Raw genomic sequence first — 14,448 nt, forward strand, 5'->3', positions numbered from 1 at the left:
GACACACACACCTCCTGATAGCAGGAGGTGGATTAGCTGGATCCACATACAGAGCGAAACGTAAGAAAGCTGTGAAATGTAAAAGGGTCTCTGGCCTGGGAGTGGGGTCTCACTTCATCCCCATTACTGCACACACACACACATAAAACACAAGTGTGTGTGTGTGAGCACATGCACACACACATAAAACACAAGTGTGTGTGTGAGCACATGCACACACTCCCTGTTGCTGCACCACCCGACAGCCCAGTGTCCATTAAGAGAGCCATGAATCTCCCAGTGAAGCTGGTTTTACAGACTGGAGCCGGGTGGGTAACCACACCGACCGGGGGGGGGGGGGCGGGCTTGTGTGTTTGTGTGTGTGTATGTGCACGTCTCCATGGCAACCAGGTGCCTCACAGAGTTATAGAGGGGAAATGTTGGCCACTTGAAAAACATACATGAACTCGTTGGCTGGGCCGACGGAGGAACTCTCACCGACTCCAAACTAGGACCGAAGTCTAAACAGAGGGGGGGGGGGAGAGAGGAGAGGAGAGACGGAGGAGGAGAAGACGGAGGAGGAGAGGACGGACGGAGGAGGAGGTGGAGACATCGGAGCGTCTCGCTGTCACGTCTGACCTCGGTCACTTTTCTCTATCTCCGTCCCTGTTTCCCTTCACACACACATTCACACATTCCTGTCCTCAGCGAGCCGCTCATCCATCACTGCCAGGGAGGGGGCGTGGCTTAGAGCCGGGATCGACCCAGAAACAACATGGCCGCCCCGTGCTGCCCGCTGCACAAACACACACATTGCACTGAGCCTGTGTCCTTTAGACATGTATGCATCTGTGTGTGTGTGTGTAGGACTGTGGTGCTCTGTGTCTGCTGGCATGTGTAGAAGCTCTATGAGCAACCCCCCCCCCCCGTGCACGCCGCTCGGGAGGCCGTGCACAGTGTGTGTGTGCGTGTTTGTGTGTGTTTGTTACCACTGCACACAAATAAACACACAAACCTGGCTGCAAAAAATAAAAATCCCACTTTCCACACGGAGCCGTTCTGCTGACTCGGCGTCGCTGGTTGACCTGAATCCTCTCACACAACCCGTGTCATTTCCTGTCTACGCGTGTATCACTTCCCCCCCGCTGGCTCCCAGCAGCCGGCACCACGGGAACCCCCCCGCCTGCCCAGAAACTAAACAAGGCCGACGACACCTGCGAGTGGAGGTGGAGGACCAGGACCAGGACCAGGACCAGGACCAGGACCAGAGAGGTTCTGGGTCCAGAGAACAGGAATACACCCGTTTAAGGATAAAGGTATTTACGGTTTCACCTGCATGAGTGTGTTGTGCGTCAGGATTACACAAAATGGATTAACACAAAACTTGGAGGTGGATGTGTTGTCAGTCGGGGAAGAACGCTTCAAATTTCACTTTCTTTAACATTGAGAATGAGCCTTTTCTAACAGACTTCTCAGACAATATTTCATGGATCATCAGGCATGTTTATTTGTGTGATCTATATAAAACCTGATTTAACCAATTTGAAGTGGACTGTTGGGCCTGGTCAGAGGAGACACTCTCTGAATCATATTATTCATTTGATATCCATGATCTTCTTTCATGATATCTCTCTCGTCATTTAACTCTTTGTCCAGGAATCCTTCACACAGATCCATCACTTATCTTAACTGCATGAAATCCACGTCAGTTTCCTGTCATTTTCCTGTCTGTTTCCTGTCAGTTTCCTTTCAGTTTCCTGTCTGTTTCCTCTCAGTTTCCTCTCAGTTTCCTGTCAGTTTCCTTTCAGTTTCCTGTCTGTTTCCTGTCTGTTTCCTCTCTGTTTCCTGTCAGTTTCCTTTCAGTTTCCTTTCAGTTTCCTGTCTGTTTCCTGTCAGTTTCCTCTCAGTTTCCTCTCAGTTTCCTCTCACCTTCCTCTCAGTTTCCTGTCAGTTTCCTGTCAGTTTCCTGTCAGTTTCCTGTCAGTTTCCTGTCAGTTTCCTGTCAGTTTCCTGTCAGTTTCCTGTCAGTTTCCTTTCAGTTTCCTCTCAGTTTCCTCTCAGTTTCCGGTCAGTTTCCTGTCAGTTTCCTCTCAGTTTCCTCTCAGTTTACCCTAACCCTAACCCTCAGTTTCCTGTCAGTTTCCTGTCTGTTTCCTTTCTGTTTCCTCTCAGTTTCCTCTCAGTTTCCGGTCAGTTTCCTGTCAGTTTCCTCTCAGTTTCCTCTCAGTTTACCCTAACCCTAACCCTAACCCTCAGTTTCCTTTCAGTTTCCTGTCTGTTTCCTTTCTGTTTCCTCTCAGTTTCCTTTCAGTTTCCTCTCAGTTTCCTCTCAGTTTCCTGTCAGTTTCCTCTCAGTTTCCGGTCAGTTTCCTTTCAGTTTCCTGTCAGTTTCCTGTCAGTTTCCTGTCTGTTTCCTCAGTTTCCTCTCAGTTTCCTGTCAGTTTCCTTTCAGTTTCCTGTCAGTTTCCTTTCAGTTTCCTTTCAGTTTCCTGTCTGTTTCCTGTCAGTTTCCTTTCAGTTTCCTCTCAGTTTCCTCTCAGTTTCCTGTCAGTTTCCTGTCAGCTTCCTATCAGTTTCCTCTCTGTTTCTTGTCTGTTAATTGCAGGATTCCGTGTCCTATTTCCCTCGATGATATTTCCTTTTGGCCCGATCGCTCAGTGTCTGATCGACTTCACAGAGTTTGATCAACGCTGGAAAACAAACGGCGTGAGAACAGCGCCCGTGTGTTTCCCCTCCACACAGACCCCGGCATTCACGTCCTGCCGCCTTTCATGTGCCGGACCCCCACCAGCACCGCCACCACCCCCACTACAAAAGGAGGTTGAAAAGCAAAAGGAGAGGAGCAAGGGAGAAAAGAGGGAGAGAGAGGAAGAGAGAGGGAGAGAGAGAGAGAGGCGAGGGCAGGTTTGGCCTCGGGCGGCTCGCTGTGATGTAAGAGAAACAGAGAGAGTGAGAGAAAGAGAGGAGGAGGGGAGGGGGTGGTGTTCAGTTCACAGAGTGTCTCTGCAAATGGACACCTATATATGTGTGTGTGTGTGTGTGTGTGTGAGCACAATCCCACGTCGACACGCAACTGTGTTGACACAATACGATGAAGACGAGGTCGTGTCTGCACAGGAGGAAGATTCCTGCACAAGGGCCACGACAGCAGAGGAACCGCTGGAGCTTCACATTCATAGTCAGTGTTGAAATCTGAGGGTGAGGTCATGCCTAGTAAAATGTGTGTGTCTGTGTGTGTCTGTGTGTGTGTGTGTGTGTGTGTGTGTGTGTGTGTGTGTGTGTGTGGTATTTGCTGTAATGTCGGGGAGTTTTACGCTGAAGCAACTTGACAGAGTTGCAGTGTATGTAACAAGCTTTAGGGCATTGACTGAAACTGGGCCTGCTAATTCCAACACACACACACACACACACACACACACACACACACACACACACACACACACACACACACACACACTCACACACACTTCAGAAGGAACAAGTTCCAGCATCTCTCTCTCTCTCTCTCTCTCTGGCTTGTCGACTGAATCATACAACTCATCTCACCACCTGTTTGTCTGTCACTCAGTTGAAGGAAAGTTCTGCTTTATTAAAACTTATTATTGATATAGTTTTAACCACCACATAAATTCTGAGAGTATTGTACTCTGTAAATACTCAGTAAATACTCAGTAAATACTCGGTAAATACTGCTAACATCTGACATCATTGTTTTAGATCGAATCAGCGATGTGAGTTATTGTTTCACTCTCGATTTCTCCTTCATAATGTTTGACTAATCTTTATTTAAAACCTGTGTGATCACCTGACTTCTGTTCAGTCACAACAACACAACAACAGTTCACTGTGATCACACACTCAAAGTACTTAAAGACACAATAACACAAAGATCTGAGAGACACAATAAGAAAACTACAGGATTAAGACCAAAGGCTTCGGCTTCTATTACAGGAGGTTTTATTAGAATCAAAAAGTGTGTGGAGCTTAAAAGAGAGAGCGTAAACGTCCTTGTTCCTCTCCTCTCCTCCCCTCACCTCCTCCACTCGCTCGTCCTTTCAGAAACCCGATAACAGACGGACATGTTCGAGCCGAGCTGCTTCATCCTAAGTATCCTGAATGTCCGTCCATTCCACTTCCTAAATACTCTCCTTCCCCTCTCTCTCTTTCTCCCTCTCTCCTTCCCTCTCTCTCTCTCTCTCTCTCTCTCTCTCTCGGCCCATGCTTTTAAGACGTTCGTAAAAAGCCTTATTGACAAAACAATCGCCCGGCGAGGCTTAAACACGGCCTTTAAAGGGACATTATTAAATTGCAGGCAGGAAAAGGGAGGGGCGGCCGACGAGGGAAACCTGATGACCTCACCATCGATTTCTACATCACCGGAGTGTTAGGAGAACTTAGCACAGAGATACTGACTGGTGGGGGGAGGGAGGGAGAGAGAGAGAGAGAGAGAGAGAGAGAGAGAGAGAGAGAGAGAGAGTGACATGTGACCTTTTGATTATTTTAAACAACTTAGCTTCACTGTAAATACTCGTCTCTGGGATTCGTTTGATTTGAAGCAGGAAGAAGATCTTTGGGTTTCAGGCTTTAAACGCTTCACAGCTCAAAGACATTAAAATATTCACAGGAAAAATATTAAATCATCTTTTGCTAATGTAATAATATGTTAAATTAATATGTACAAATATCATGTCACTGAAAACACTGAACATTTGATGGTTTTTACTCGACTGATCAGTGAAACGTGACCATTCATCTTTGACCAATTGTGTGTTTATTGTCTTCATGTTGTGATTTATCCGTGTCCTGCTGTGTGTGTGTGTGTGTGTTATACGTTGTGTGCACGCCCTACGTGTCCAGGAAGTGCATGACTCTGCATCTACACATGTGTGTGTCTGTATTGTGTATGTATACACTGGCTTCTATGTGGGGTTGTGTCGGAGTATTTGCACTTGGGTGTGGACAATACAGTGTGTGTGCATTCCCTCTCTATAAGGTTCAGCTGGGCAAACGTGAACATGTACAACCCTACACACACACACACACACACACAGAGACAGACAGACACACACACACACACACACAGAGACACACACACACACACACACACACATACTCTCTTTTTCCATTCAAATTGAGATTCCCTGGTGAAGAGTATTTCTGCCAATAATTCATGAGTGATCTGAGCCCCTTGCCGGCCTTTAGCATTTTTATTTAATCTGCTGAGCCCGACCGTGTGCTCGCTCATCAATAATACACACCGACATGTGTGTTAACACATCTTGGGTGTGTGTGTGTGTGTGTGTGTGTGTGTGGAGGAGAGAGATATTGTATATGTGAAGGAAAGCATATTACACACACGTGATTTGAAGAGATTGTGTGTGTGTGTCTCTGTGGCATGATCAGCTGTTACAAGTCACAGGATGGCGTTGTGCGTTTTATTTGTCAGCTCGACATTTTTGTCGTCGTTAGGTCCCCCCCCCCCGTAAACACTGATGACCCACGGTTCATCTGCAGCCATTGGATGTGAATTCAATTGAGTTGTGATGGCCTGTGTGCGACCGTGACACACACTCCCAGTAAGTGTGTTATGGTTTCTTACATCCTCTTTGGCTTGATTTCACAGTTGTAGACCTGATTTTGTGCGAGTGAATGCATGAGAAAATGTGTGTGTGTGTGTGTGTGTGTGTGTGTGTGTAGCTGTGAGAGGATTTAGACATGCATGCATTTGTGTATGTGTGTGTATGTGTGTGTGAGTGTGTGTGCGACCGACAAACATAATCACAGCTCGGGAAATTGACTTCAACAAATCAGTGGGTCAGGAGGTAACATCACCAGGGGTTGCCATGGAGACGGCCAATGACAGGGCTTCCCAATCAGCACAACAACACGCCTGTGAAATGGCTCTTCCCCTAACGTAACCTCTCTCTCTCTCTCTCTCTCTCTCTCCTCCTCTGCATCACTTCACTCCTTCATCCCTTGTTTTATCCTCCTCTCTCTCTCCATCAACCTCTCTCTCTCTTCACTTCCTTGTTTTGCCTCTCGATCAACCTTCCGTGCTACGATGTGCTGCTCGCTCAAACAACCGTGCATGGAAATATGCCTGTGGACAAACGCACACACACACACACACACACACACACACACACACACACACACACACACACACGCACACACACACACACACACACAGACACACACACGTATACAACAAAATGTGAGGGGGCAGCAGGATCCCAGCATGCAGGGTTTAACAGTTAATACCCCTTAGATTAACCACCCCCGGTTCCTCTCTCTCTCTCTCTCTCTCTCTCTCTCTCTCTCTCTCTCTCTCTCTCTCTCTCACACACACACAGACACACACACATCTTACACAAACCAAGATTAACCTCCCACGATTTACACAGTGCGTGTGTGTGTGTTTGTGTTACACACGGACACACATGCACGCACGCACGCACACCTCCAGGGTGTGTTGCTACCCCCCCCACCCACCCCCCCACCAATAAAAACAACAAACAGACTGAGAGCACACAGTCAGCCTTAAGTGACCAAGCTACTGTTCATGTGACTGTCTGTCTGACTCACACACACACACACACACACACACACACACACACACACACACACACACACAGACACACACAGCTTGGCTTTATCTCGGCTGTAAGAATTGATCCCCATGGATTTCAGAGAGGTGACTTGATAACCTCTACAGGATTCCCTCTGGTCAGGAGGCCTCTCTCTCCCAGCGTGTGTGTGTGTGTGTGTGTGTGTGTGTGTGTGTGTGTGTGTGTGTGTGTGTGTGTGTGTGTGTGTGCATTGTGTTTGGCCTGGTATGAAATGAATTCTCCACAGACTGATACACCATCCTCTCTAATCTAACGTGTGTGTGTCTCTGAGGTCTCAGATTGAACAATGGCTGGAATAATGTTAACATCATTAGCCTGCTGGTAATGGGGCTTTATCTTGTCTCATCTCTTACCCCCCCCCCCCTCTCCTCCTTATCTCCCCCTCTTTCTCCTCATCTCCTTCTCACTCCGTCCGGCTCTCCCTCTCTCTCTCTCTCTCTCTCTTCCTGCAGTCTCCACTTTCATGCTCCTACCTTTTGCCTCTGACTGATACTTTGAAGGATTCTTTTAAGGGTCTTTCAGATCAAACACACGCTGCTGCTGCTGCCTGGACCCTTTGCCTCCGAATCCCAGACTCCGGCCCGTTTAATTAGACACGGCTAATAACACTAAGCATGAGCTGATATTCATCTCTCTGATAAGACCACAGCCGCACAAGGACACAGGGTGTTCCCTTTCTACCTTTCACAGTTCTATACCTGAGGTTAAAGCAGCTAGTTAGCAAACCGGGTTTTTACGACCCGGGCCGGTCACGCTCCTGCCCAATTAACCGTCTAGTTGCCACTTACAGGGGCAGTAATGTGCAAAGGCAGGTTGTGCCCCCCCGAGCTGCTAACAAGGACGACTTCACATGCTTCATGCGTGATGAAGAAGTACTAAAAAACAATCTGTAAAAGGATATATGGTCAGCTGACACCCAATAAACAGACTTTACACAGTGATTAAAACAGCAGCTGCTGGGATTTAACGGCACTTTGTGAGTAATTATTCTTCTTAAACTAAAGTTTAAACTGTATGACGGTGAATTGCATCACCCGGGTCAGAAAGATGAATTTGAGGATAATATCGTGAACATGAATTGGGAATAAATGTTTCACCACGAGAGCGTAAAGGGAGAACGAGGAGTTTGATTAAAACAAATGTTAATAGCTGCAAAAAAAACTCTGTAAACCCTCAAAACAAGTGAAGTGAAATGTTGTAATGAGTCTCGTTGCTGGAGCAGTAATCACTTCTCACTGCTGCATGTCCCAGGCTTTTATTGGATGTTTTCATGATGTAGTCGGACTCTTAATTAACATGCTCGTGTTTGGAGTCTGGAAAACCACTGCAGGCCAAATCTCTTTAGATGGATTGATCCAGATGAGGAGGATTCAGTCAGTGTGTGGACGTGCATGTGTGTGTCTGTGTGTGTGTGTGTGTGTGTGATGGATTGGAGGCATTAATTCCAATCATTAAGACCTGGGATAGCCTGGGGGGGTCAGACCTCTGCGTGGTGTAAACTGTGGGAGGACTCACCAGTTGTTCACTTGCAGGATGGTGAGGCCGGTGTCCTGCGCCAGCTGCTTCTTCTGCTCCTCTGACGGGTAGGGGTGCTGGGGAGAGAGAGAGAGAGGGGGAGAGGGCGAGAGACGGGTGAGAACAGACCGGACAGCACATTGTGTGATGAAGACAAATATTGTTATTGATAGGATAGAATGAACATGGAATGATCGGATCTGAAGCTCGAGTCAAGTCAACGTTTACATGTTGTATTTCAAACAATATTCAAATCTTATTTCAGTGAGTTTTACTTTCTTGCTGTGAAAGAGGAAAACTTTTGACGCAGTTACAGTAATTCTTCATCTTTAATAATCAAATCAAACTTCCCCACACACACACACACACACACACACACACACACACAGACACACACAGACACACACATACCAATTCTCTTAAACGCACTGTGGGATACAGAGCCATGAAGTCATGGAACCTACGACCAACAGAAATTATAAACGTGACACGTAAATGTATTTTCAAAAAGCAAATCATGAAACACTTGGGTACAACATACTTGTGACATTAGATGATGTTGTACTGTACATGAATGCGTAGTATTCTCTTCCATGGTTTGCAGTTTTTGCTTCTATGGAATTTGATATATCAGTGTTTTATATCATGACAAAGGTAAAATTGCATAACCACTAAATTAATTTTTGATATCTGTAAATATAAAATTGTATGATCATTATTTTAATGTATTTTAACTTTTGATATTTGTAATTTAACGTATGTTTTAAATGTTTGATATCTATATGTTTGTCTTAAATGTGGACCCCACTAAAAGTAGCTCTGTCTTAGGGGGAGGAGCTAATGGGGATCCTTCTAAATACACAAATAAACAAATAAACACACACAGACACACACAGACACACACACCCAACTGTTTAAAGAAAGGTAGAGAATAAGATGTGCGCTCATGCTCATTGGTAGGTTGGTGTCAGTGTGTGCTTGTGTGTGTCTGTCTGGATGTAAACTGTGAGAATGTGTGAGTGTGAGTGCATGTTAACGCTTCTACACCCCCCCCCCCCACACACACACACACACACCCACACCCCTCCAATCATTAATGGAATATGAATTCCTGTAATTAATGGCAGCCAAAAAGGCAAGCCAATTAGAAAGTTAAGTGAAGTGGAGAACCAGCTCTGGTAATTAGGCAGCCTCTTACACAAATATGTTTGCGTCGATGGACCCCACCCCCCCACCCCCCTTTCACCCCCGCCGCATATGTAATCAGAGAGCTGGGAATATGTAACGTTAACAGGAGAGAGAATATGAAATCTCTCTTTTCACTCCTTCAACGCCGCCGCTCAGTTTCTAATCTTAATTTAGTTTTTTATCTTCCTTTTCAAATCTCTTCACCTTGAAATGAGCTTTCAAAGGTTTCCCCTCTTCCTCGTTTATGAGTCTGTTTGTTTGTTTGTTTGTTAGTGAACAAGATAACACAAAAACCACACAACTCATTTCCAGGAAACTTTACTGGAGAATGTGGTGTGAGGTGGAACCAGGAATTTGAGATCTTGTTATATTCGGAGCAGCTTGACTGAGCTTCATCTGGACAATGTGCTCGACTTAGTCTCGTTAGTTTAATCTAAGTTTGAGTCTTTTAACTCTTAAATATCTCCCACTAAGAATATAAAACACTATCACACACAATATCACACTAAGCTTGAATCTAGTTTTCATCTCGTCTCAACTCTTATCTTTTCTTTCAGAGGATTTGACTCTTTCACATGATTGATGTAAATGATGATTTGCAGTGAAACAGGATTTTAAAGCTTTTCTCTCATTATTCAGCTGAAGAATCATGAACATGAGAAACTGACTTCAAACTACTGCAGCACCTGTTTAAATATATAGAAAAGGATAAATTGGATAAATGTGAACTTAGGGAGTTTGTTGATTTATATTAGAGTGGAGTTGGGGGGGGGGGGGGTCATGGAGGACAATGTTCTGTTCATGACGAAGACAAGTCATGAACTGTGCTGAGCACCAGAGGCCGGCCGTAAAAGAGGAGGAGAGGAGCGAGGGAGAAAATAGATTGTTGAGGAGGAAAATGTGTGTGTTACAAAAAGCTAAGTTTACGTTAAGGAAGGAAAGAAGGGAGATGTTAATAAATTTCGATCCAAAGATTATGAGGATTGAGAAAAATATAAGTATGAGGCAGAAAGAAGCCAAAGATAATTCAGAGCAACATGTAGAGAGATGACTTGAGAGATGATATCTGATCTCAATACATACAGTCGCTTTCCTTTTGAACAAAATAAAAACAAATTCTTCTAATTGTCCATGTATCAGTTGCATCATTTCCTTATTTTGAAAGATATTTTGGGATATTTTTGGATTTATTGATAGGACAGCATTAGCATGGAATGATCGGATCTAGAGAAAATAGATTGTTGAGGAGGAAAATGTGAGTATTACAAAAAGCTAAGTTTACATTAAGGAAGGAAAGAAGGGAAACGTTAATGAATTTTGATTCCAAAGATTATGAGGATTGAGAAAAATATAAGTATGAGGCAGAAAGAAGCCAAACCTAATTCAGAGATCTTTATGAAAAAGATCCAACAAGTAGAGAGATGACTCGAGAGATCTGATCTCAATACATACAGTCGCTTTCCTTTTGAACAAAATAAAAACAAATTCTGCTTATTCTCCAAGTATTAGTTGCATAATTTCCTTTTTTTGGGATATTTTTGCATTTATTGATAGGACAGAATAAGCATGGAATGATCGGATCTCAAACAATATTCAATAATAGTTTTAGTGAGTTTTATTTTCTTGTTGTGAAAGAGGAAAACTTTTGACGCAGTTCCAGTAATTCTCCGTCTTCAATAATCAAATCAAACTTTCCCCAAACAGCATCTGTCATTTAGCCGGTGACAAGAATTGATATATTTGTCTGATATAATCGAGCCATTCACGTCAGCAGCCTGACATTTATCCATTCATCACGCCGTGTCATGGCGCCCGACACCAGGCGCCACTCATCCGGCCGCTGCACGACGCTCACTGTACGTCTACCACGAACACACAAACACTTAATAGTCAATCAGACGTGCAAAATCAGTGTGGCGCCAGTGTTTTCATATTTTCATTACAGTTTCTTCGGCGCATAATGAGCGGGATTGTGTTTAATGCTGGAACCGGGGGGGTGGGGTGTGGGGGGGGGGTGTGTGGGGGTGGGGGCAGACTCTTGTTTCCCAGCCGTCCCTCGGCCATGTGATTGGTTGTGGTGAATGGGAAACACGCAACGAGGCTAATTTCACGCGCTAAGTTATTATTGCATTGTTGCCTCCGGCCAAATCTGTGTCCACTTTCCATCCGCAAACCATTTGTGTGCGTTTATGTGTGTGTGTGTGTGTAGTTGTGCGGAGACATGCATGTGAACTATGTGTCCATTCATGTAACTGGTGTGTGTTTGTGTGTGTGTGTGCGAGTGTCTTCCACACGGCCGACACATCAGATGATATCACAACGGAAACAACGGCAGCGAATGTGCGGCGCCGCTCGTCTGTGTGTGTGTGTGTGTGTGTGTGTGTGTGTGTGTGTGTGTGTGTGTGTGTGTGTGTTGTCGAAAGTGAGAAAACATTTGTGTGTCATGTGATGTCGCTCTTTACATACAGACACACACTCTCATATCAAAGCTCATCATGTGTCTTTTATGTCTCCTCAGCAAACACAGCTGATTCCCCATGAGGAGATCAATGTGTCCATTCTACGTGCTGCAGATCTGCAGGAGGAGCAGGAGGGAGGTCCTCGTGATGCACGGGGGGGTGGGGGGCCGCGGCCACGCCAGGGGGCCACAGCGCCGCACAAACACACACAATGCAGATGGACAGACACACAACCAGAGACACACACAAGTTCAATCTCAGGCAGCAGCACAGACTCGATATCCTGGCTGGGTTCATCAGGTTCTACATCTTCCACCACTGGCTCCTCCCACTAATACCACCAGATACACGCCAGAGGTTTTTTTTTATTCATAACCGGGACAAGCTGCCAGAGACATGGACGATGTTTTTGTCCTCCTCTTCTCTAAACCACCAGATCAGCTCCTATCTGTCAGGACGCTGTGATTTAGTTTCCTGTTCGAATAATCGTCCGAGAGTGAATCTGCTGTTTTTTAACGACCTTTGGCTCAAGTTCAGCGGGATGAGAAGAAAGAGACAGAGAGAGAGAGAGAGAGAGAGAGAGAGAGAGAGAGAGAGAGAGAAGCAATAACATGTTCTTTAAAAGAGCAGATGGAAAGTTTCTGCGCATCCTTCCCTCCCTCCCTCCCTCCCTCCCTCCCTTCCCTCCCTCCCTCCCTCCCTCCCTCCCTCCCTCCCTCCCTCCCTCCTCCCTCCTCCTATCTTAATGATATGTCTTCTCCAAATATACAACTCCTTTCATGAGAGTTTCCACCCGGCTCGCTGCTGGGCTCCGAGCATGTGTGTGCCAGGAGGAGTGCGTCTTATCAATCCCAGTGTGTGTGTCTGTGTGTGTGTGAGTGTGTGTGCATGCGTGGGTGTGTGCACGAATGTCGGTTATATCGTGTGCGTGTGTTGGAGTCAATTTTTTAGCTTGTGTGTGTTTGTTCTGATTTGAGCCACTGAGCTCACTGGGGCCTGCGAGTCAATCCAGCCGTGCATGGTCATGTGTGTGTGTGTGTGTGTGTGTGTGTGTGTGTGTGTGTGTGTGTGTGTGTGTGTGTGTGTGTGTGTGTGTGTGTGTGTGTGTGTGTTTCCCTGACAGATGTGTGTGTGTGGGTGAGTCACAGAGCATCAGTAACATCTCCTCCCTGTCTGAGCGTCTTCCTCTCTGACCCGACAGACGTGAACAAGCCAGGGACAGAGAGACGAGGAGAGAGAAGGAAGGAGGGAAGGAGGGAAGGAGGGAAGGAGGGAAGGAGGGAAGGAGGGAAGGAGGGAAGGAGGGAAGGAGGGAAGGAGGAGGAGACGTGGAAATGGAGATCTGGAGCCCGGAGAGATAAGAGAGTAAAGATCCTGAGAGACAACTTGTTACTCCCATTGTCCAAACAGAGAGGGAAACTAGTCTAGATAGATATGTTCATTACCTACAGCTCCATAGAGTTAATACACAATATATGAATCATGTGTTATAAATATAATAACTCTCTAACAGCTCGGCGCCACCTTCAAGGTCACGGTGACGGGACACAAGGTCACGAACTTCTGACATTTACGGGAAATAAAAACAACCCATCAAAAATTTTGTAATCTCATCTGCAGAAGCAGTAACTCAGTGAAATGTTTACAGTCATAAAAGAAGAGGGAGAGAACTTTCGAAAGGTCATAGATTCATAATTCTTATTTTTGGAAGTTGGAAACCGTATAAAACTGTAACAAGAGAAGAGAGAGAGAGAGGGGGGGGGGTAAAGAAATATGAAAGTAAAGAACAAGTATGAGTCACACTTTCGTAGGAGATGCTTCACTTCACCATGAGGAGAGAAATGTTTCTTTATCTGCTGTTCTCCCTTCTCTTGATTTCGCCTACTCAGCAAAAAAACTATATTCTCTCCTATTCTCTCTCTCTCTCTCTCTCTCTCTCTCTCTCTCTCTCTCTCTCTCTCTCTCTCTCTCTCTCTCTCTCTCTCTCTCTCACACTGACTCTTTAGTTTTAATTTCGCTTTTGCTCAAAAATAAGACAAACTAACCCCATGATTGGAATTTTACACATTTTTTTTTTTTTTATGGTCTCTGAATAATTTCACCAGATTTAATAACTAAGTAATAAATATCAGAGTAGAAACGCACAGAGTAGAGAGCAAACCACTGTCAAGGCCGAGCAGTCTCCTTTAAATTCAATGAAGCTGCACCAAATTTCACACACTGATAGAGAAATATTTCCTGGGAAAAAGGTGAAAATTACATAAAAAACTAAAGCAATTTCGCAATGTAAAATAAGTTTTTTAAATTTAGAATTAATACGACTTTTTTCCGGAGTTATATATACGACATCCTTCAGCCAAGTGTTGTGAAATATGTTTAGTTGTTTATGTTTAACCCTGCATTGCCGATCAATTTATGTAAATATTTGATATTGATATATATTTCAAAATACAGTGCATGCTAAGTGAATTTCGCTGCCACATCTCAATCTGAATGTGTGTGACTCCTCAGTTAACAGGGATGGAGTCACAGTCCTTCTCCCTTCCTCAGCCATTACTGTAACATGGTGTTATCATTGCATATATATTTCTATTTAAAGCTGCTCTTCCCAGGCCTCAGTGCATCATATTAAAAAAGCTCGACATGCCACATTAGCTTTTTAAAACTGCGACCATGAA

At 45.0% G+C, this 14,448-nt stretch overlaps 1 protein-coding gene across 1 annotated transcript in view; it reads right to left on the minus strand.

Annotated features, from left to right (window-relative positions):
• Positions 1-14,448, minus strand: part of meis1b (Meis homeobox 1 b) — a 94,452-nt gene that overhangs the window by 16,961 nt on the left and 63,043 nt on the right. The window contains exon 9 of the mRNA XM_061087063.1: positions 8,124-8,200. Within this exon, the coding sequence (XP_060943046.1) occupies positions 8,124-8,200 (77 nt within the window). The remainder of the gene's footprint in view (positions 1-8,123; positions 8,201-14,448) is intronic.

Source organism: Limanda limanda, chromosome 15 (genome assembly GCF_963576545.1).
Source record: "Limanda limanda chromosome 15, fLimLim1.1, whole genome shotgun sequence".
Lineage (NCBI taxonomy): Eukaryota > Metazoa > Chordata > Actinopteri > Pleuronectiformes > Pleuronectidae > Limanda > Limanda limanda.